Genomic DNA, 24,544 nt, shown 5'->3' with positions numbered 1-24,544 from the left:
TAATTCAAGAAAACTTTTAATCCCAAAGATTTTTATCGGACTCCAGAAGTTTATGGCAACAGATGTACAATGTGTATTTCTTAAGAGGATTGGGGTTTGAGGTCCTGCTGGCGACAGGAGACTCCCTCTCATCCCCCGGTACCTGCAGCCAGTGGAGCATCCTGGCAGTGCTGTGCCCCACCACCCTGGTGTTATTGACGGCATCCATGTAAAGCTGGTGGGCCAGGGGGAGCCAGTCAACCACAACTACAATGGCCTCTTTCTCTCTTGTATGCAGGGCTGACACGAGTTTGTACAGCCAGTTTTCAAAGATACTGCTCATCTGCAGAGAAAAGTGGAATTTAGTTTTTATTCTTGGTTTCAGAAATCCTGAAAAATACGGAATTCCATTCTATATGACCCTCTCTCAGCTAATTTTTTTGTGTTTGTTTTTGGAGTCAGGGTCTCACTCTGTTGCCCAGGTTGGAGTGCACTGACAACAATCTCAGCTCATGACAGCCTCAAACTCCTGGGCTGAGGCAATCCTCCCACCTCAGCCTCCAGAGTAGCTGGGGCTACAGGCACACACCACCATGCCTGGGTAATTTTTAAGTTTTTTGTAGCAACAGGGTCTCACTATGTTGCCCAGGCTGATCTCACACTCCTGGGCTCAAGTGATCCTCCCATCTTGGCCTTCCAGAGTGCTGGGATTACAGGCCTGAACCACGACACCCAGCCCCCAGACAATTTTAGAACTTGCACACTGGCTGCCCAGGGACCAAACATTTGCGCATGAGCAGGACCAGCATGGGCAGAAAGGACCAGCACGGGCAGAAAGGACCAGCACGGGCGGAAGGGACCAGCACAGGCAGGATCGCTCTGCAGATATTGTCTTCTGTTGCTCTTTACATCCCCAGTATTTCCCATCAAAACTTTCCCAGCTAATGCCCTATACTGTTGCCCCACTGTCTGCTAGGGCCACTATGAGATATGTGTTAAGGGTGATACTGGCATAAGACTGGTCCGAGTCCCTGTTACAGGCAGGCAAGTGGCCTGGTCCATCCTTCAAAGACACTTGGAGAGGGTTGCCCTGAAGAATCAGGTTCTCTTTTAGAAATGCAGGGAGATGCTTTCTCCTAGGTGAATGCAGAGTTAACAAATGGTCCTTTCCCACACCCCATCTCTGCCATCCCTCTTGACCCCAGATTAGGGAAAATCTGTCCCAGGAATCCCAAATTACAACTCGGAACATATTTTCCCACAGAAACAAAGTTATAAATGGTGACTAGGTCCAGTTGTAAACCTACCCACAAGCACATTATCAATAAACAGATTTTCTGTGCCTAGCCTGGGAAACCAAACACCATTTACAATCTTGCTTCTATGGGAAACTGCTGATCCAAGTTCCAAACAGATTACAAAAGAACTTTCTGGAATGCAACCCATTTGTAAGTCGCAGGCAACTTGTATTTGCATTTTGACAGGGGGCCTTAAAAAGATTCCAATGTATGATTCTGCTCCCTGTGATGAGCAGGGATAGACAGGCTCTTAATCATCTCTTCATTCAACTAGGTAGGTAGGCACCTGCCTTCTCCTGCCCTTGACCTCAACCCTGGATGATAGATCTAAAAGCCCCAAAAGCATGTAGCAGATATGAATTTCTCACTATTAAGAGGAGGACTGTCCCCTTCCAATTAGCCCAGGCAGAAATCTGCTGACTTCATAGTGCCATTTTCCTACAGACTGTCATTATATGAATGAATAAATCCCTGGCTGGTCAAAAGCTTCTGAAGCTGAGTGCTAAAGGTCTTTTTGGTTGAAGTTTGTCATAGGCTTTTCAATGTGAATTGCTCAGCCAGGCCACATAAAGAGCCCCAGTGCCTTTAAACGGGGCTATCTCTATACACACAGGAGGGCACTGTGCCAAGGGCAGCCGGAAATCCAGGCCAGCTGCCAACTCATAGGTTCTTGGAGCCAGTCAAGTTGCTTTAGTTAAGTTCAGCTCTTACTGCAGGACAGCCCCCTCCAGGCAGTGGTTGACCAGCGTAATTAAGTGTAATTAGAGGGGTCCTTAAGAGACAGTGGAGCTGCGCTTTGCCCCCAGGAGAGTAACTTTCTGAAAGCCCATTTTGTGCCAGCATTAATACCACCCTGCTGGAGTCCAGATTGCCCCTTAGTGAATGTCTGTTACATTCTTCACGGCAGTCTGAAATATAAGCAGCACACAAGGAAAAGGGGGAAGAGGGTTTGGAATCCGGAAACACCAGAATTTTTTCTAATTGACCAAAACAAAGGGAATCAAATCTTGTGTAAAGCCACAGAACTCCCTCCCCAGGCTCACCGTCCATCTGTGAATGATGAAAAGGGTTTTAGTTGTCATGTTGAAACTGCTGTCTTCCAAGGACTGGCTGTGGCCGAGGGAGAGGTAGCATCCTTCGTGCTCTGAGGTTAAACCCCACAGAGGGTTTGACCTCAGCCCGGACATCTCATCTATACTTAATGAGTATTAATTAGTCACTAGTATTAATTACTGTCACTCTAAAATAAATAGGTCTCTCTCTTGGTTTCCCTCTTCTTTCCTATCAAAACGAGTTCTCCCTCCATCCTACCTTTTTTTTTTTTTTTTTGATACGGAGTTTCACTCTTGTTGCCCAGGTTGGAGTGCAATGGCATGATCTCAGCCTGCTGCAACCTTCGCCTCCTGGGTTCAAGCAATTCTTCTGCCTCAGCCTCCCAAGTAGCTGGGATTACAGGCATGCACCACCACACCCAGCTAATTTTGTATTTTTAGTAGAGACCGGGTTTCTCCACGTTGGTTAGACTGGTCTCAAACTCCCGACTTCAGGTGATCCACCTGCCTTGACCTCCCAAAATGCTGGGATTAGAGGCATGAGCCACCACGCCCAGCCCCTTCCTACTTTTAGAGTACGGGTCCTCGGTTCTTTTTCTGAAATGCTTGGGACCAGGTGAGTTTCAGAATTCAGAAGTTTTCAGATTTTAGAAAGACATTATGGAGCATACACCATATATTATATAATGCTGCCATTGGGGTCTGAGCTATCTCCCCTGGATCAAACACCCTAATATTTCTGCAGAGAAATATGTAACCACTCACATTTGAGGGCAAACATAAAGATAATCAATAGCCTCCTGTCATCTCAGGCCGGTTTTTGCTGCCAAATGAGTTCAGATCAGGTAAGGCCAGGTCTTGCTGCCAAACAAGTTACCAAACACATTTTCCAATTTTGAGAGATTGTGGATTTTGGAACTGGAGGCAAGAGGCTGATGACCTGTTGGAAAATAGGCTTCCCCAATGTTCCCATCTAGGGAACCTCAGGCATCCTCAGCACTCTTTCCAGTGGCGGCATGTGCCAGGCATTCATCCAGTTTGTTAAGTGAATGACTAAAACCATGGAGAAACTCCTAAGAGCAACAAAATCCCCCCTCCCAGCTTCACTGATCATGTACAGGCCACCTAGGAGATAGCCCTGCTCCCACAGTGCAGCTCATGTCACTGATGGCCCCTGTGGCTTAACACTATGTAGGGGCCGTCATCATGACACGGTTTCAGAAAGTCATAAATGGACCCCACCCAGCACTCTTTCAGTCATCCTGGGATGCATCACTGGATAACTCACCAGGAAGTTAGAGTATCAAACTCTTCTATAACCCAGCAGGGAAAGATGCCAAATGACCATCTTGGAGTTAATTTATCTGAGAGTTAAGAAGCAAAAGGAAAAAGATACCAAAAGGAAAAAGATATAGCAGTGGAGAGGGTGGAGGGAAAGGAGGGGGAGAGGGAGAAGAAGGCAGCAGATGTAAGAGGGATAAGGTTCCAGAAAATGCTGCTGAATGCACATGAGTAGAAATCAGGTTAACTGTTATGAAAGTAATGAACAAAAGCCCCAACCAGCAGAAATGTGAACCGCGGGCATAACAAGTTCAACAACTCCCCACCTTCTACCCAGATAGCCACTCATGCAGAGACCAGATGAGGAAGTCTGGGAGAAAAGGAGGTTGCTGGCTTCCTGAGACAGACCTGTGGATAAACCCACATAGAGACAAAGACTCTTCCCCTTGGCCTCTGACCCCCTCTGACCCCAAAGTTCTCTAGCTGCATTCCTACTACTTTTGCCCTGGGTCACTTCAGCCTCTGAGACTTTCTGATTGTTCTTCACCCAGATGTCCTCATGCCTCCTTCTCTCACCCCCTTCAGCTCTTTGCTCAATGGTCAACTTCTCCATTAGGCCTTCCCTGACCACATTGTAAAATCATGCCACCTTCCCCCACCAGCATGCCACACCTTCCTTCTCTGCTTGACTTTTCTCCATAATACTGAGCACCATTGATGTTTTAATCAGTGCACCATCTGTCTTCCAACCACTGAAATGTAAGCGTCACGAGGGCAGAGATTGCCATCTGTTTTGTTCACTGCTGCCTCCCCTGCTCCCAGAATAGTGCCTGGCACTAAGTAGGCCTGCAGTAAATACTTTTTGGAATGAACGAAATGACTCACACACACTCAGAGGCAGGGAACACAGAAGATAGAAGGAACTTTAGCATTTTACAGGTAAGGAGCCAGAGATGAGACCTGCCCCCAGGCAATGCTTCTCTAGTTAGCACCAGAGTCGGAAGCATGTTGAGTAAAGCAAGGTTTTCCATTCATTCACAGTAACCCTCCCACACATGCATAGGGGACACAGACTATTTGCCACCACCTCAGCAGACTAGAAGATGATGGGGTTCAGTTTAGGGGCTCCTCAGCCCTCCACTGCTTCACCAGCTGACTTAGTTCTCGCTCTGGCTGACCGACTCGGGCTCCCTCAGGGCAGGCTGCCTCCACTGGAAAAGGCTGCAATACAGAACCCAAGAGGAAGAAAAGCTAGAAGCCAGGAGGAGGAAAGGCAGGAGGAATGGGAAGAAGAAGAGCGGGGACAGCACGAGAGTGTTGAAGAGGAAAAGGCTGGCAACCTGGGGGAATAAGCCCTGCAGCTTCTAAGCACAAGTGACCCACCGGACACTCCTTGCAAGCATGAATCAAACCAAAGCCAGCTACCCCGCCACCTGAACTTCCAAGACACCTACACCAAGATTAAAAGGCAGCTCCAGGAGACAGAGCTCTTTCTAACAACTTTCCTTGACTCTCAAACCTCCAGGTTCAGGCATGAGGACAAGGTTTCAGAGCTGCTGGCAGGCCACTGGGCTGGCTGGACAGCACCAGCACGGGCCGAGGGAAGGAGAGGGCTGGCAAGAGCCAGCGCACCCTGCCAGCCTCTGCCTCTTGCATGTCTGGTGGGGATGCCCCCATCAGAAGCGCAGACAGACAAGTGGACGCCAAGGTGGATTGGAGAAGAAAATGGGCAGCGCAGGGGGAAAGGAAGAATTGCAGAGGAACAAGGAGGGATTGAAGAGTCAGCAAGACACAGGAGACCCAGCACGGACGAGAAGTGGCTGGGGGGAATAAAAATAAATGCACGTTACCTTCCAGCCATCCCTCTGGATCAAAAGATGCGGGGGTCCCCGCAGCAAAACAACAGTAGAGGCTCCAGAAACACAGCAGAGGAAAGGAGTTTCTTCTCCTGCACCTCCACAGCCCCTCCCCTGAAACAGGAGTTTTAAAAGACAAAAAACACCTCTCCATGCTTCCAGCAGTCTGGGCCGTAAGACCAGAAGTGGGCAGCCTTCTCTCCGCCAGGGGCTGGCGGGGCTAGACGCCGAGAAGGTGGAAAATGAAAACTTGGCCACGGAGCCGCTGGCGGTGGCAGGGAGCGAGTATGAACGGCTTCCACCAGAACCAGGCTCTGTCCTGAGCCGCCAAGAGGCAAGGGCTTGCTGCTGTCACACTCCTGTAGAGGTAGTTTTTTAAAATATGGGAGTCATCAGATCCATTGTCAGATGGTGATTTGCATAATTTATTCCTGTCTCTGATCTCTGATTGGTCACACCTTCGCTGACACCCAGACTGGAGAAAGTTTGAATGAAAACGCTACACACTCACCGCGTGGACGCTGCACGCTCGGCCTCGCTTCCTCCCGGGCCGCTCCGCAGGCAGCTGCGACTCCAGCAACACCATCTTTCTCCCACTGCCCTTCCCTGGGCCCCCAGATCCTCCTCTCGCCCCTGCCACCCCAAGTGGCAGGGGTGGACATTTCCCCCAAATCCTGCGCCCACTGGGGACGCGATCCCTGGAGAAGGAGGTCACCCTCTCCAAGGTGCAAAGCCACAATCTCTATGGAAGTGGTCTATCCGCGCCCCGGGCCGGGAGTCCGTTCCTGGAGAGCCACCCGGCAATCCCTTGGTCTTTCTCTTCTCCCACCCCTCCCACCCAGGGAGGGCTACAACAGGTGCACCGGTGAGGCCGCACTATAACCTGGCGAAGCTAAGGGGCTGTGGGCTGTGGCCGGCGCTGGAGGATCGCACAGTCCCTGCTGAGGGTCCTTGCTCCGCCACTAACTGCAAAACTCCAGGGGAGTCAGCCAGCTTCTCGGAGGCGTCTCTCTACTCCACAATACGGTGATGACGTATTGGCGGATAAGGTTTGGCGGTTAACGTATCCGCCAACATTGGGAAGTTGGGAAAACTAGGAGTTCAGGTAGCAAAGCACCTAGCGCGGCGGGGGACTCCTGGCAGGCGCTCTCCTCCGGTGGGGTGGAGGGCTAAGAGGAACACCAGGCGACCTCCTCAAAGGGATCAGGGAGTCAAGATTTGGGGTCTAACACCGGAGGCCAGCTGCCAGTGTCGGCGCATGCGCAGTAACTCCTTGGTGAGTGGAATCAAGGACCTGCTTTCTCTCTTTTCTCCATCATTTTCCCCCGGCTCTCCTTCCCTTTTTTGATCGGGGTCCTGGGGCAGAAAGCAGCCAGCGGAGAGAGAACTTAGCCCAGAATCTGCGTCTGGCGCTGGGGAGCGGGGACTGAGCCCGGTACACTGGCGGGGCGGCTGTGCCAACAGCCACTGCGGTCGCAGAGCCGGTGGGAGAGGCTGAGAGACTGCGCCCAGCCATCCAGCCTGGCTCCAGCCCGGAGAAGCCGGCTCTTCAAGGCGACACCCTTGACCATGAGTAACCCTGCAGTCGCCCTGAACAGGTCCTGTCCCTGCCTGGGGAAGCAACTCCCCCTGCAACAGCCCCGCGCCCCTTCCTCCCTAGCGTCGGGGCTCCAGCTGGAGAGAGACCTGTGTGCGGAAACGGAGCCGGAGGCAGCAGATCCTGTTCCCACCTCCCCTCCTTAATTTTGCTACTCCAGCTGCCAGTAGAGCAGCTTTGTCCCTCCCGTGTGCTATCATTCATTAACAAGACGCAGGCTGGCTTTAGTTTTTGAGTATAGAACTCAATGGTCTGTATGCGATGGTAAATGCCACCCCTAGATAAGTTGTTCCCACTCTCTCTCTCTCCACTGGCAAACTATACCTACATAGGTCTGATGTTATCTCCATTTTACAGACGGGAAAACTGAGTCATGGGGACAGGCTGCAGATTTGAAGAAAGGCTCGGGACAACCAGGTCTCTCTCCTCTGCTCTAGGTTTGATTTGGCCAATTGACCTTTAAATATGAGCCCTTGGCAACCTGGTCTCCATCTCTTTAGTGCGTGAGCCAGGGAGTAAGCTGTAGTCAAAAATCCTCTTCCCTAGCGCTGGCAACATAGAGAGACACTCATCTCTACCAAAAAAAAAAAAAAAAAAAATCAAAAAAATTAGCCAGGCAAGGTGGTACACCTGTAGTGCAAGCTATTAATACTTGGGAGGCTGAGGTGGAAGGAGTCCTTGAGCGCAGGAGTTCAGGTGTTCAGGGCTGCAGTGTACCATGATCACACCTCTGCACTCCAGCTTGGACAACAGAAGGAACAAAAAAAACTCCCCTGTCCTGAGTTGCTCACAGCCATGGTCCCTAGAACATTAACTGGATAGTGTGGAGGGTGTGTCTTGAGAGCCTTTGTCATAGGTGAGATACCCCCATGGAAGCGAGGGTATTTTGCAGGGTATTTTTGCAAGGCAGTCCCGCAAAGTTGGTTATCCTGACTAGAAAAAAAGAAAAACCTGTGTTTTACAGATTCAGCAAGATCAACATCCATTTTTTAGCTGCCAAGGCTATGAAACTATTTAGGTTTTATTGCTAGTTGGTTAGAGTGCCCTCCTGTGTCTCCAGATTAAAATATCATGCAAGAACTTTCAAAGAACATCATGAAATTATAATTGTGGCACTTTGGGAGGCCAAGGAGGGCGGATCACCTCAGGTCGGGAGTTTGAGACCAGCCTGACCAACATGGAGAAATCCTGTCTCTACTAAAAATACGAAATTAGCCAGGTCTGGTGGCACATGCCTGTAATCCCAGCTACTTGGGAGACTGAGGCAGGAGAATCGCTTGAACCCAGGAGGCGGAGGTTGCGGTGAGCTGAAATCGTGCCATTGCACTCCAGCCTGGGCAACAAGAGTGAAACTCAGTCTCAAAACAGCAACAAAAAAGAAATTATAATTGTAGCATTAGAATGCATGACATCAACTGTTCTGCTTTATACTTCCCAGAAGAACAAGGAGATCTGAAGAGCCTCCCGCCTGAAGGAGTTGCAGCTGAGGAGTCTCAGTGGAAACTTATGCTGCATTGCAGTCAAAATCTCAAGGTCTCAGGCAACACAAGGAAAGGGTTCCAGTCATTCTTATTTGGCAGCCCAGCATCTAAAGACCCTTCCTATGTTAAAGGAATAAATCTTCTGCTTATAATAAGAGCCCACTTTCCACTAAAAATAGCTCAAAAGCAATTGCTCACTTTCCCAGCCTCCCTTGCAGTTAGAGTCCCCAATTCGAACTCAATCATTTTGAGCTCTGAATTGGAAGCTAATGAGACTGGAAGCACATACCCACTCTACTCTGCCAACGGGCAGCCAGCTCTGGTTCTCTGAGGCAGCAGTGGAGTCACCCCCAGACTAGACTGCAGTGGGATTTGGGACATTGCTATCTGCCTGAGTATATCCTCCAAGCCTGGTTCTTCTGCCCTGCAGAGATTCTAACTGTTACCCAATATTCTTTTAATGAGGTCCTCTTTTACATACATTATCCAGAGACTGTTTATATTCTTGCAACTCAGAAAATGACTTAATTGCCAGATGCTTATTGAGCAGCTACTAGGGAAGAAAAACTGGCCTAGAGACCATCCCTGTGCTCTCACAGACACAATGCAGAAAGTCATAAGTACCAGAAGGCTGGCTGGTATGTAGGAGTTCCCAGATATCTGGACCAATGCTGTGCAACAGAAATATTTAATACAAACTGCACGTCTTGGTCAGCTTGGGCTGCCAGAACCAAATACCATAGACTTAGTGCCTTAAAAGCACAGAGATTTATTTTCTCATAGTTCTGGAGGCTAGAAGTTCAACATCAGGGTATCAACATAGTTGGTTTCTGGTGAGGGCCCTCTTTCCGGCTTCTAGATGGCTGCCTTCCCACTGTGTCCTCACATGGCAGAGAGAGAGAGAGAGAGAGAGGGAGAGAGAATGCTGATGTCTCTTCCAATAACAACTCTAATCTCATCATGCTGCCTCATCTCATAACCTAATCTAAACCTAATGATCTCCTACAGGCCCCATCTCCAAATACCATCATAGGGAGTTAGGGCTTCAACACAGGAATTTGAGGGGGTCCCAATTCAGTCCATAGCAGCACATATATAATTTTATGTTTTCTAATAGCCATATTATAAAGGTAAAAAGAAACACATGTAATTAAAATTAAGTGGCTGAGTGTGGTGGCTCACGCCTGTAATCCTGGCACTTTTGGAGGCCAACAAGGGAGGATGGCTTGAGGCCAGGGGTTTGAGACCAGCCTGGACAAGATACGGAGACGTCATCTCTACCCAAATAAATAAGTAAAAACATTTTTAAAAAGAAATAATTATTAATAATATATTTTACTTAAACCCAACATATCCAAAATATTATCATTTCAACATGTTGCCAATATAAAAAATTATTGAGATATGTTACATTCTTGTTTTGAATTCCAGTGTGTATTTTACACTTATAGCACATATCAGTTCGGACTAGCCATATTCAAGTGCTCAGTAGCCACAAGTAGCTGCTCGCTACCATATTGGACAGCATAGTTCTACAGTGTTAAAACTAAAACAAACCTTAGAGATTATTTAGTACAACCATCTCACTTTACAGATAATGATCCCAAGACCCAGCCACATTAACTGACTTGCTCAAGAGCACACAGTTGGTAAAAAGGCAGAGATGGAGCACAAACTTGAATTACTAATTCCTTTTTTTTTTTTAGAGACAGTGTCTCACTCTGTCACCCCGACCGAGTGCAGTGACACAGTCATGGCTCACTGCAGCCTCAAATTCTTGAGCTCAAGTGATCTTCCCACCTCAGCCTCCCAAGTGGCTAGACTCCTAGTGCCTGCTGCCATGCCCAGCTATTTATTTTCTTTTATGTTTTTGCAGAGACAGGCTCTCACTGTGTTGCCCAGGCTGGTGTCAAACTCCTGGGCTCAAGCGATCCTCCTGACTGGGCCTCCCAAAGTGCTGGGATTACAGGCCTAAGCCATGGCACCTCACCTCTAATTCCAAGATCGGTGCTTTTCCCATGGCCCCTCCCCATTCAAAGACAGAAAAGGTGGCTGGGTGTGGTGGCTCACGCCTGTAATCCCAGCACTTTGGGAGGCCGAGGCGGGCGGATCACGAGGTCAGGAGATCGAGACCATCCTGGCTGACACAGTGAAACCCCGTCTCTACTAAAAATACAAAAAAAAAAAATTAGCCGGGCATGGTGGCGGGCGCCTGTAGTCCCAGCTACTCGGGAGGCTGAAGCAGGAAAATGGCGTGAACCCGGGAGGCGGAGCTTGCAGTGAGCGGAGATCGCGCCACTGCACTCCAGCCTGGGCAACAGAGCGAGACTCTGTCTCAAAAAAAAAAAAAAAAAAAAGACAGAAGAGATGATGAAGGACTGAGAAAACCAGACTTAGTGGAAGACCTGAAATAAAGACATACCATTGCCTCAAAAAAAAGAATACAAACATGACCCCTTCATATACTTACTAAACACCTACCTTATTCCTGGTATTGTGCTAGCTGCTGTAGGAAACTGAAAAAGAAATGACAAATATAAATGAATGCACGGCTTACTCACACTCTGAATTCTAAGTGCAGAGAAGAGAAAAAGTACAAGTGAAGCAAATTGATAGGACAGACCATTGGCTGAAGGTAAGACTTGGGAAGACCGTAAAGGATGAAAAGTCTTTCCGTTTTGGCTCTTGGCTAGCACTTGGATCCTCCTGAGTTATTTGCCACCTACACAGTTTAGAAAGGGAGTGCCAGGCTTCCACCAAGGGAGCAGCATCTCTATGCTTACCTGGTCTTAGTTCTGTAGCCATGTAGCCTGGCTATCACCTCAATAAGTTAAGAGGCCTGAAACCTCCAACTGCTTAAAGGTTTTTCGGGGGTTTTTCTGTTTTGTTTTGTTTTGTTTTGTTTTGTTTTGTTTTGTTTTGAGAAGCATCTCATTCTGTCGGCCAGGCTGGAGTGCAGTGGCTTGATCATAGCTCACTGCAGCCTTGAACTTCTGAGCTCAAGCAGTCCTCCCGCCTCAACTTCCCAAGTAGCTGGAAACAGAGATGCATGCTGCCACGCCCAGCTAATTTTTGTTTTGCTTTGTTTTTTATAGAGACAGAGTCTCACTATGTTGTCCAGGCTGGTCTGGAACTCCTGGCCTCAAGCCATCCTCCTGCCTCAACCTCCCCGGTAACTGAGACTACAAGTGTGAGCCACAGTCCCCAACCCTTGCTTCAGTTTATATTAGCAGCAAGACTTCCTCTAAGTATAGTCAATAGAGCAGCATTTCCCAATGTGTGGCCCTAGGACATTGTTAGGTGTTACATGGAATAAAAATGGGAACACTGAGTTAAACAAGCAAGAACAGGCTTTTTCACTGCAGAGATTCTCAGCACTTTTAATATGTTTTATGCCATCAATGGCTTAGCTTCAAGATCAAGATCCTTAAAGTGCCTATACCGCCTTCCATGGACTGGCCCAGGTGAATGGCAGCACCTCAGCTCACACCCTTGTCCCTCTGCCCTCGTGACACACTGGCCCTGCCGTCACTTCCTCTAGATCCGTGTCATCAAGGGCAGCATCCACAGGCCACTTGTGGCTACTGAGCACTTGAGACATGGCTAGTCTACACTGAGATGTGCTGGAAGCAGAAAATACCCACCAGATTTTAAAGACTTAAGACTAAAAAAAGAATGTAAATTCTCACATTAATAATTTTTATGTTGAATGCATATTGAAATAACAATATTTTGGACAGACTGAGTTAGGTAAAATATATTATTAAAATTATTTTCACTGACTTCTTTTTACTTTTTGTAACGTGGTTGCTGGAGAAATTGTAATTACATTATGTGGATCACAGAGTATTTTTATTGGACATCCTAAAGCCTCAAGATCTGGCCGTTGGCCTAGTTAATGCTAACTCTGCAAGCTTCAGATATCTGTTTTCATCCTTTCCCCAAAGCCACTTTCCCTGACCCCTTGCCTAGGTTTCCTATAAGCATGTTCCTTTCTTTTGTAGAACTTACCTTGGTTTGTAATTAATCAGTATTTGTTTGGCTATTTGACTAATGTCCATCTCCCCATTAGGGTAAAAGATCCACGAAAGCAGCAGTTGGGTTTGCTGTCCTTATTACCATTCTCCCAGAGCCCAGAATAAAGCCTGGCACACAGAAAGGGCTTATTACATGATTACACAAGTGAAGTGTGTTGTGAATCTCCAAGAAAGGGACAGAGTTTTCAGCTTTTACAAATCAATCTGACCATAGAACCCTCAGCCCACAAAGAGTTTAATGAGTGTTAAAGCAAACTAAAAGTCACCTGAGAAGGACCCCTACTTCTATATGTGAGTCCTTGTGGACAAACCATAACCTAACGTAACTGGTAGACGAGATTGAAAACCTAATTTAGGAGTATGCGCCTGCAACAATAGCTGAGTCTTGGCCAAAGTCAGCAGCCACACTTCAACCACTCATAGACTGCTGAGTGTTCAAACCTTGTTCAAATAAGGCAGATGCCAACCTGTAACTAACGCAGTTGTTTCTGTACCTCACCTCCGATTTCTGTACATCACTTTCCTTTTTTTTGCCTGTAAATTTGTTCTGACCACAAGGCATCCCTAGAGCCTCTCTGAATCTGCTGTGATTCTGAGGGCTGCCCGATTCACGAATCGTGCATTGCTCAATTAAACTCCTTTAAATTTAACTTGGCTGGAGTTTTTCTTTTAACGTGAGGGATCAGAATTCTCCAGGAACACAGTCTGGGAAGCATCGGGTGAGAGACTACAGAAGAAGGTGATTGAGCCTAAATTGAAATTTCCCCTTGTAGTATGACCTCAGCTCTCCTGAATGCTGAAGGTAGCTTCTGATGGGTGTATTTTGGTTTCTTCCTTTTTGTCTGTTTGACAGGGTTTCACTCTGCCACACTCGGCTTTTTTTTTTTTTTCATTGTAGAGACGTGGTTTCACCAGGTTGCCCAGGCTGGCCTCAAACTCCTGAGCTGAAGGGATTTCCTAACCTTGGCTCCCCAAAGTGCTGGAATTACAGGTGTGAGCCACTATGCCTTGCCTGGTTTCCTTACTTTTTACGTTTCCTCTCCCTTGCAAATCATGAGCTCCAATTTCTTGAAGTCTTCCAAAACATCTAGGGGAAGCTGAATAATTTATTTGCATGCAACTTCATGCATGCTGTTCATACATTGTTTTGTGTGTTTTTCTGCTGCATTTATATAGACAAGGAGCAGGTGAAAAATTAGGTTTAACCAGCATTTTGGGGAGTTCAAAGGGATTTACTTAAGAAACCCACTAGGCCTGGCACATTTCTTTTTGGAGAGGTTGTGCATGGTAATTGGCCAAATTATGAGAGACTCAGGGAATGGTTGTGAAGCTCCACTCACCCCACCCTTCCCACTCCTATAAAAAACAAAAAAATACCAGAGTGGTTCAGCTCAGAGTGTTAATTAATTAATTTAGAGACGGAGTCTCCCTTTGTTGCCTCTGTTGCCCACACGATCTCGGCTCACTGTAACCTCCGCCTCCCAGGTTCAAGCAATTCTCCCACCTCAGGTTCCCAAGTAGCTGGGATTACAGGTGTGTGCCACCACACCTGGCTAATTTTTGTATTTTTAGTAGAGACAGGGTTTCGCCATGTTGACCAGGCTGGTCTTGAACTCCTGACCTGAGGTGAGCCTCCCACCTTGGCCTCCCAAAATGCTGGGATTACAGGCATGAGTCACCGCATCCAGCCGAGAGTGTTATTTAATTTACCAGATTAATAATCTTCTCCTACTTGTCCCGTACACAAAAGCTAAATGACCACTTATGAGATCAGCCAAGAACTTCATGACTCTGAGCAAGCCTAGAGATCAGCAGCTCCTGTTGGTTCTTGTCTTCTTGGCTTAAAATAATTTAAACAGGAAACACACACAGCAAAGGAGGTGTAGCATAGAGTAATTTATTGCAAAAGAAAAATACTATTTTGAAAGTTAGGTGCAGAATAGACAGTTGATATGGTTTGGCTCTGTGTCTCCATCCAAATCTCACCTTGAATTGTAATCCCTATAATCCCCACGTGTCAAGGGCAGGACCAGGTGGAGGCAATTGAATCCTGGGGGTGGTTTCCCCCATGCTGTTCTCATGATAGTGAGTGAGTTCTCACGAGATCTGATGGTTTTATGTGTCTGGCATTTCCTCTGCTGGCTCTCACTCTCTCTCCTGCCATCCTGTGAAGAGGTGCCTTCTGCCATGATTGTAAGTTTTCTGAGGCCTCCCTGCCATGCAGAACTGTGAGTCAATTAAATCTCTTTTCTTTATAAATTACCCAGTCTCGGGTATTTCTTCATAGCAGCGTTAGGATGGACTAATAGAACAGTACTCCCTGAGAGAGTTCAGAGCAGGCTGTGTGTAAGGATGAGACAGCAAAACCTGGCACTAGGGGACTCCCTTTCCGGAAGTCTTACCTGATTATTCATAAGAAGGTGGGAAGAGGTGTTGCTAGTAAGCGTGTTCTGGGAGGTCCTCTGGATGCACATATGCAGTAGCCACACGTTTGTTCATACGTCACATGTCTCGTGAGCATCTTAAATCTCCAAGGGGTGTGTCTTTTACTATTATAATGAGAAAAGGGTCAGTCTGAGGACAGGTAAAATGAAAATGTACATGCTCTCTAGAGGGGAAAGTCCCTACTGAAGATAGCTTTGCTTGAATGAGCTCAGTTGTAATGCGAATGCTGAGGCTTGTGTTGACTCTACGGTCATTGCAGTTGCTGCCTCCCAAGAACACGGCCGCTTCCTTGACTACCTATCCTGCCTCACTCCCAGGGTCAGAACTGTAGCCAGCACTGATGAAACACAGCTGAGCAAACCATGCAGCCCACCTGCAGGCACGCTTCTCTCTCCCACCACTTCCACAGACTGGAAGAGGGCAGGGCAAATGGCAGACTGGAAGCCTAGATCACCAAGTGAAGTTCAATTTTAAATGCTTTGAGCATCTCCAAAGTTCTGTAGGGGGGAAAAACAAAACAAAACAAAACCTGATCCAAAATGGTCCATTTTCTAGCAAAATATGTGATAAAGAACTGATCCTAGAAGATATAGAATAAATGGACCAATAAACACAAGAAAACAATTAATAAAAATGACTATCCTATCGAACTTCCCACCCCAAAATGTCAAGGGCATGTGGTTCCTCAGATTAGTTTCCTTAAACCACCAAACTCTTGGTTAAATCCAATTTTTCACCTATTCTTGTACCTATACCACCACAGCAGAACAAACTACAAAAAAGCACTGCTAAATTCAATTAATGACCACTAACCTCAACAAGTCCTTTTTTGTTTGTTTTTTGAGATGGAGTCTTGCTCTGTCGCCCAGGCTGGAGTGCAGTGATGTGATCTTGGCTCACTGCAAGCTCCTCCTCCCGGGTTCACGCCATTCTCCTGCCTCAGCCTCCCGAGTAGCTGGGACTACAGGTGCCTGCCACCACACCTAATTTTTTAATATTTTTAGTGGAGACGGGTTTTCACCGTGTTAGCCAGGATGGTCTCGATCTCCTGACCTTGTCATCCGCCCACCTCAGCCTCCCAAAATGCTGGGATTACAGGCTTCAGCCACCGCGCCCGGCCCCCCACTTTTTTTTTTTTTTTTTTTGAAACAGCATCTTGCTCTGTCGCCCAGCCGCGCCATCTCAGCTCACTGCAAGCTCCGCCTCCCAGGTTCACACCATTCTTCAGTCTCAGCCTCCTGAGTAGCTGGGACTACAGGTGCCCGCCACCATGCCCAGCTAATATTTTTATATTTTTAGTGGAGACGGGGGTTAGCCAGGATGGTCTCGATCTCCTGTCCTCGTGATCTGCCCGCCTCGGCCTCTCAAAGTTCTGGGATTACAGGCGTGAGCCACCACGCCCGGCCCTCAACAGGTCTTTTAATTCTGCCCAGCAATAAAATTCTATTTCCCTGGACCATGTACTCCATTTACCCCTCCTTCTAGACAACCCTCTCACATCTTTCTCCTCAAACGTCCATCATCTCTCCCATCCTCACCCTCAGCTGATGACCTGACTTCATATTGCATTAGAAAAATAAAAGCAACCAGAAGACAACATCCATGAGCCCCTCCTCTATCACACCCATCCACCTATTTGTACCTGTACCATGTCCTCAGCCTCCCTTCCTGTTCAGACTGTCTGTGCTTCTATCTAAACTCACACCCCCTCCATTTACACACCAGATTCCATCCCCTCTTACTTACGCAAGGACAGCACTCCAACCATCTTTTGCTCTCTGCTGGATCATTCCCATCAGCATACAAGTCAGTTATAATTTCTCTGTCTTTAAAAAACGCAGTTAACTCCACTTCCCTCTCTAGACTCACCCTATTCCCTGCTCCCCTTTCCAGTAAAATTCCTTTAAAGAGTCCTCTGTGCTCCCTCGTTCCAATTCTTGCCTATTACTTCCTATTAGGCTCCAGCCAGCTTTGCCCCCCACCCCAACCGCTCTCATCAAGGTCACCCTTGGCCTCCACCAAGCCACAATCCACCGCTCTCACCCCCTGCTCCTGGACCACTCCCTCCTCCATGAAGCCCCTTCTGGTTTCCCTCCTCTCTCCCTGGTCCCTCATCTCAGTCTCCTCTGTTCACCGATTCCTTGTTGCTGGAGAGCCTGGGGTTCAGTCCATAGACCTCTTCGTTTTTGTTTACCTAAAGCCACTCATTTGATAATCTCATCTACTCATGTTTTCAAAGCCATCTGTATGTTGTTCTCAGACCTTTTTTTTTTTTTTTTTTTTTTTGAGACAGAGTCTCGCTCTGTCTCCCAGGCTGGAGTGCAGTGGTGCGATCTCGGCTCACTGCGAGCTCCGCCTCCCGGGTTCACGGCATTCTCCTGCCTCAGCCTCCTGAGTAGCTGGGACTCCAGGTGCCCGCCACCACGCCTGCTAAGCTTTTGTATTTTTAGTAGAGACGGGGTTTCACCGTGTTAGCCAGGATGGTCTTGATCTCCGGGCCTCATGATCCGTCCGCCTTAGCCTCCCAAAGTGCTGGGATTACAGGCGTGAGCCACCGTGCCCAGCCAACTCATTTCCTCTTTTACTATTTATCATCTCTCCATCTTCATGAGTGCCTGAGCATAGGGCATTCCTAATAGCAGAGTGATTCAATGTCAATGGAAGATGGGGAGAGGGATTATTGGATAGGCAACTGATAATCCTTATGACAGTGTCCTGCTGTTCAAAATATTGACCTGGAATCTGAGGTCTCTGGATCATGTGTATTCCTACCTCATCCGGATATTGTTTTTCTGAAGAGAAGGAACATAGAAACTGCAAAGCAGCCCACATAGCTTTATCTGAGTTCATCTTCTTGCAGGACTTTGCTAAAAGTAGCAGTAAGAGCCACTTATTACTGCATGTAATGTTTTCAACATTTTCAGCCATTTTCTTTAGTTTTACAGTCTCATTAGGCATATAGTTCATTTTTAACTATACATCAAATGATGGTTTAACCAAATGGTTATTATTATTTCTTAATGCCAGCTCTGTCTTGTACCATATGAAACTTATCCAACTACTTTCTGACTACCTTGTTCAGCTACATTTTAGTTTGCATTACTATCAACACCTCACTTCTAAATTATGCCTCTTTCAAGAATTGTGTTTAGTAAACACATAAAAAAGTATAACCTTAAAACATATCTGGAGGAAGACAGTTCATGGCTGCTTCTGGTGGCTTCATACTCATTAAACAAATGATGATTGTCTCCCATTCTCAGGATATCAGAAATAGAAGATTGCTGGTTGGACTTCAGCCTACTCTTCCTCATTCTAAAGAAGTCAACAGAAGAATGGTTGACTTTTATCTCTTGATTTACTGCTTACAGACAATGAATCATGCCTATTCTCACTGGCCAAAGCTATTGCAAGAATGGCTATGACAATTAATTTTTTTTAGCTGGAAATATTGGCACACTTCAGTAATACAAGGATCATTCAATAATTAGGAAGGGGAAACAACATACTGAAAATACAACATGTTCCCATCACATACCCGTGTGTACTCACACACTGTGCTTCATCTTCTGCTATTATGAATGAATGTTTAGGCTTCTATATTATGCTAAGACTTCCCCTTTTATACTATATCCCATACCCACATTCACATTTGGTCTACATGGATATAGCTCCTGTGATTCTGTCCTCTTTTAGATAATTTAGATCTGCTTCTCTGCTAGGTTATATAAATCAGCTTAAAAATATACAGCCATTATGGTACAAATCCTGCATCAAAACATGTTTATTATATAAATGTCCTCTATCAGCTCATGTTTCATTTCTTTTTTATTTTGAGATGTCTAATGAGGTGGGCATTACTCATATGGCTATTTATATTTAAATTAAAGTAAATATAATTAAATATTCATTTTCTCAGTTGCACATTTTAAGTACTCAGTAGCCACTAGTCACTATCTTACTGGATAGTGCAGATTATATAATATTTTCATTTTTGTAGAAAAATCAATTGTATGACCATATGTAATGAAAATATGCAAGTTTCTTAACACCTGAAGATAATTAAATAGTACGTATCAAGATGTGGGAGACACAACACATATTCCATGCAAAGGAATAATTATAGCCTTAAATGCATAAATTAGAAAAGAAGAAAGTTGAACTCTAATTAATTTAGAAAATCAGCAAAAGAATAAACCCAGTGATTGTAGGTAAATAATAAGAAAATACATTCATAAAATGAAAACTAGGCCAACAAAGAGGATCACCAAAGCCAAAAATTGGTTTTCTAAAATTAGTGATAACATTTATCAACCTCTTCAGGCTTGTCAAGGAACAACAAATGTTACATGGAAAATAAATATTCAGAATAAAAATGTGTTTAGTGGCATACTTAGTGATTAGAAAGAAAATGAGGGCACACTATTAATTACTTTGAGTAAATTTAAAGCATAAGCAGAAATACACAACTATCTAGAAAAATATTACTTACCAGCATTTAATCAAGAATAAATAAAAATCCTGAATAATCATTTAAGTATTAAGTAATTGGTGTAGTAGCAAATAAAAAAACAAGTAGCACTAGCCGGTTTTATAGATTAACTCTATAAAATTCTCAGTAAGACCATTCCAAAACTATAGAAAAGTAGACGACAGAGATGAAGAGTATTCTGCAAGTCATTCTGTTAATTCTTTAAACTTAATGCTATACCTGACAAGAGTACAAGAATATACAGATCAATAAACAAAGATGAAAAAACTTTTAAAATATATTACAATTAGTATTAAATTATGTAGCACATAAAAGTGTATAATACGAACAAATCTAATTTGCCTTAAAAATACCAGGTTGATTAAACAACAGAAATATAATTTACCACAATAACAGATTAAAGGGAAAATTATATAAACATTTCTATTGATGCATCATATAAGCTTTTAAACATAAACTTAAAACACAACACTTTTAAAACATAAACATTCAGTAACTGTCAAAACTATTCTTAGCGTACTAAAAATGGAAGGTAACTCGTTTAAATTAACATAGGGTATCTACAAAAATAACCCTACTTTAATATTAAAGGAGAAATATTTGAATCATTCTCTTTGAAGTCAGAAGTAAAATATGAGTATCTATTATTGCCATTTGTGTTCAATATTGAAATGGTAGTATGAACCAATGCATTAAGACTAAATAAATACAAAAACTAAATAAATAACAAAAGATTCTGTAAAAAGAATGCAGAAAAAACATTCATTATCAGCCAGGCGTGGTGGCTCACGCCTGTAATCCCAGCACTTTGGGAGGCCGAGGCGGGCGGATCACAAGGTCAGGAGATGGAGACCATCCTGGCTAACACGGTGAAACCCAGTCTCTACTAAAAATAAAAAATAAAAACAAAACAAAACAAAACAAAACAAAACAAAACCTTAGCCGGACGTGGCGGGTGCCTGTAGTCTCAGCTACTCGGGAGGCTGAGGCGGGAGAATGGCGTGAACCCAGGAGGCGGAGGTTGCAGTAAGCCGAGATCGCGCCACTGCACCCCAGCCTGGACAAGAGAGCGAGACTCTGCCTCAAAAAAAAAAATCATTATGTAGCAAGCCTATTTTACTGTTCATTTATGTCTTTGCGCTCACGTGTCTTTCTTGTCAATTTTCTGATTGGTTCTATATAGCAGGATCTACAATTTTCAGGTTTCCATGAAAACTCCTTCCTTGTCGGTGCAGGCAGAGGTCGTGCCTTGCAGAAATTCGGAGTCCAGGAAGACCAAGAAGCCTGAACATTTCTGTCTCTTGTTCTCTCTGTGGTGATATGTCCAGCAGAGACTCTGTTTCTTTGTGATGCTAAATTCGAAAAGATAGTTTCTTTCTCTGTGATCATAATTTCTATAGGAAGGCTCTTTATATCCCACTTTCACAAGGCTCTAGCCACTCTTGGAATGCCTTGGTTTCCAAGCACAAATAAAACTATCTTCTTTCATGATCTTATCAGCAAAATAAAGTGGCAGAGGATTTTGAAAGTGGCAGAGGTTTTTGGATGTTGCTAAAGCCTGGTTGCTTCACCTTTCCCTGGTTGTTCTTCAGCTTTTCCATCACTTTTGAATCCAATCCCTGGTATTAATGTCACTCTCAGTGAAATAATTACAGTGATTTCTCTTTTCCTGACCTGACCCTAGTGATACAGATATGATCCAATAAGGAGAAAAGGGAGTTCCTGGGACAATGATGAACAACTATGCAACGGGCTGAAGGGGAATTAAGGAAAGACAATCAATTGATAAAATCCTAAAACTGAAGAATCAATAATGTGAGAAAGGATGGTTTTGAAGTATTTCTTGTGCTCCTAACTCAATCTACAGTAACTAAAGTATGAAATCACTCCTCAGTGATATTAATTTCAGAGAATCTCACAGCAGCCAACTCTTACTTTCATGACATGACCTAGTGCAAATTTTTCTAAAATTGATGATTGTTCTACACAAAGGGTCCAAAGGTTGCCACGTCCTTGGAAGGCAAACTGGTAAACGAGATAGGCTTCCAGAAGAGATTCAGAGTCTTTCCTTTAAAATGGAAAATATGATTTCAGAAGATGGAGCAGAGAGATTTCAAGAGGAAAGTTGCCAGTGGAAAAAAAAATGTGGAATTGAGGACATACCAAATAACATGAAAACAGTGTCTGTGGGAGGAAATAGGAGACTAGGAACTTCCTGTGTGGCACAGGTGTACTGGAAAGTGGAGTGGGCTTTCTATGGTCTTCAAGTTTCTAGTAAAAACAGACTGGGTCCTGGTGGATATCAGAACTGTAATTGAGTATGGTCTGTGTCCTGAATAGGTGTGGTTTCATGTTTGTTTTCAACTGAAAATTGGTAACTCTTCACTGAACCGAATACTGGAGTCTCCATGTGAATGCATCTTTATGAATTTTAAGATTTTAGAACTTTAGGGAAATAATCAGGTGGTATGCTTGTTATGGAAACACACAATTTTGAAAATTGAATTGTATGTGTATATTAATTTCCTTGGAAACCAATATCTACTCATTCATTAACTCGTATTCATTCTACAAATACATATTGACCCCCTGTTGTGCACTTGACACTTTTCTAGGTGCTGGTGATATGGTAGTGAAACAACACATCAGAAACCCCTGGCTTGATAGAGCTGATTCCTGAGTTTGTAGAATAAGATGAAAGATTGAACATCAAATAAAAGGTCAGTATTTTTTTTAAATGTCTCAATAATATAGAGGTGAAGGTGCCTACATTTATAAGTCCAATACAAAAAGAAGAAATGTCTTAGCAATGATGCATGGATATGTTAATTTTTATTATATTATCTTATTTAAATATAGTAGATAATGCATGTCATTTATAACATATTTATTGTATTCAAATTTTGAAAAAAAATGTGTTTACAACCTTACCATCAATTTCTCCATCACTCCTACTAAAAGTCATAAACGCCTCTTTCCAAAAAGACCAAATTTCTCATGATAGCCTTGGTAAATTTCTCATTTATAAAATTTTTTAAATTAATTTCAATGCAGAAAAATAAGTATAAAAATTGAGGAAATGTATAATCATATAACTAGTACTGAATAGAGTCACTTTTATATCTACATGGGAAAAAATATTTTATTTTTTAGTGTTGCATATTTCTTTAAAAAGTCAAATGGAAACTTTTTATTTTTATTTATCCTGCAAAGTTAACTTAAACATTTGAAGGTTCATGAATTTTTACATCTGACATCTGCTCAATCCCAGAACCTGGCTTCAAAATGAGGTAGATCTTGCTAAGGGGAATTTTTAATATTAAAGCACACTTCGGTCTTTCTAGATTGTATTAATTAAATTTAGGAAATTTATTATGAGGTACATTATATTAACTCTAATATTTTAAAAATCTAGTTTTAATGTCATTTTCCAACATACTAAAGAAAGGGAAGTTATTCAGATTAATAAGATTTTTTATATTACTTCATAGTAGAGTATAGTGAGTAAAACATCCTCCTATTAGGAGGACTTGCTTGACATTAGGGATATTATTAAACATAATTGGAAGGGAGCAAAGAAGATTTAGCAGCCTTTGTAACAAACCAGCAGTCACAGAAATCATGGGAAGAGAATTGCTAATTTAAGGCATCTGGTGTGAGTGCTTCAAAGATGGGGAAAACTATGTAATGGAAGAGAGAAAGCGATTTTAAACTTACTGATTATTTTGCAAGATGAATGGACAGGAGAGCCATTAGAGCCATATCCTAAATGGGACACAATATAGAATAATATTATTTAATAGGCCATTTTTATGATAGAATTAACTCACAAAAACAGCATAATTACAAGTGGAGAAAAAAGCCCTCAAATATATAGATATGAATAGCTAGTTAGAAAAGAAAGGAAGTAACATTGAAGGACGTTCTCCGATAATGCTTTTTTCTTATATTACATATATCCAATAATCTATAACATCATGTGAATATGTTCATAAGTTTGAAACATCGCTTTAATTATATTTATTATATTATATATTATATTATTATTATGTCAACTTATTTCCTTTACCCATGTCTACTTAGTAAAGAATTACGTGTGAGAGGTCTCGCAGTTTTGCCCACATGCTGCAACCATGTTTGCGTCTCTGCATTTCAGGCATATGAGTGTTAATCTAAAATTTACTAAAATCCTTCAGGGATTCTGCAACCACTTTTTATACACAGTGTAAACATTTAACATTATTTGATATTTTAGAAACTACCAAGCCCTGACACTCACCATATCATTGAATTAGTATTTTCAAAAAAATACCTTCAGGCCGGGCGCAGTGGCTCACGCCTGTAATCCCAGCACTTTGGGAGGCCGAGGCGGGTAGGTCACGAGGTCAGGAGATGGAGACCATCCTGGCTAACACGGTGAAATCCCGTCTCTACTAAGTACACAAAAAATTAGCCAGGCGTAGTGGCGGGCGCCTGTAGTCCCAGCTACTCGGGAGGCTGAGGCAGGAGAATGGCGTGAACCGAGCGAGCGGAGCTTGCAGTGAGCTGAGATCGCACCACTGCACTCCAGCCTGGGCAACAGAGCGAGACTCCGTCTCAAAAAAAAAAAAAAGTTCCTTCAGAGATAAAAATAATTTCTTATGTTTTTACCAGATTGTTGCAGCCTAGTCAAGCTGCTGTAACAAAATACATCAGCTGGGTGACTGGGTTGCTTATAAATGGCAGGAATGTATTTCTCACAGTCCTGGGAGCTGGGAAATCCAAAATCAAGGCGCAGGCACGTGCAGCGTCTGGTGAGGGCCCATTTTCTCACAGATAATGCCTTCTCCCTGTGTCCTCATGGGGTAGAAGGAACAAAGGATCTTTCCTGGGCCTGTTTTATAAGTGCACTAATTACATAAAAGGTTCTTTCACCTCCCAAAGACCTCACCTCCTAATACCATACCTATATGAGTTTTAGTACCTAATTTACACTTAATATGAAACTTGAGGGAGCACAAACATTCAGGCCATAGTATATATGTCA

General features: G+C 44.1%; 1 protein-coding gene and 1 long non-coding RNA gene across 3 annotated transcripts in view; one reads left to right on the top strand and one right to left on the bottom strand.

Moving 5' to 3' along the window:
- On the bottom strand, positions 1-6,128 carry LOC115933315 (endothelial lipase-like). 2 transcript variants are annotated; one of them, XM_031007062.2, is made up of 3 exons: positions 5,978-6,128; positions 2,321-2,469; positions 1-322 (listed from the first exon to the last, which is right to left on the bottom strand). In XM_031007062.2, exons 1-3 carry the CDS (start codon positions 6,126-6,128, stop codon positions 17-19), a joined length of 606 nt encoding a protein of 201 aa, XP_030862922.2. In that variant the 3' UTR covers positions 1-16. The 2 variants fall into 2 exon arrangements, with proteins under 2 accessions (XP_030862922.2, XP_055219926.1); XM_055363951.1 differs by having other exon boundaries at positions 2,321-2,421.
- Positions 6,051-24,544, top strand: part of LOC129527169 (uncharacterized) — a 73,107-nt gene continuing 54,613 nt past the window's right edge. The window contains exons 1-3 of the long non-coding RNA XR_008672143.2: positions 6,051-6,191; positions 6,309-6,742; positions 22,134-22,238. This is a non-coding gene — a long non-coding RNA (uncharacterized lncRNA). The remainder of the gene's footprint in view (positions 6,192-6,308; positions 6,743-22,133; positions 22,239-24,544) is intronic.

This window comes from Gorilla gorilla, chromosome 16, assembly GCF_029281585.2.
Source record: "Gorilla gorilla gorilla isolate KB3781 chromosome 16, NHGRI_mGorGor1-v2.1_pri, whole genome shotgun sequence".
NCBI classification, from domain to species: Eukaryota; Metazoa; Chordata; class Mammalia; order Primates; family Hominidae; genus Gorilla; species Gorilla gorilla.
This window is presented reverse-complemented; position numbering and strand designations above follow the sequence as displayed.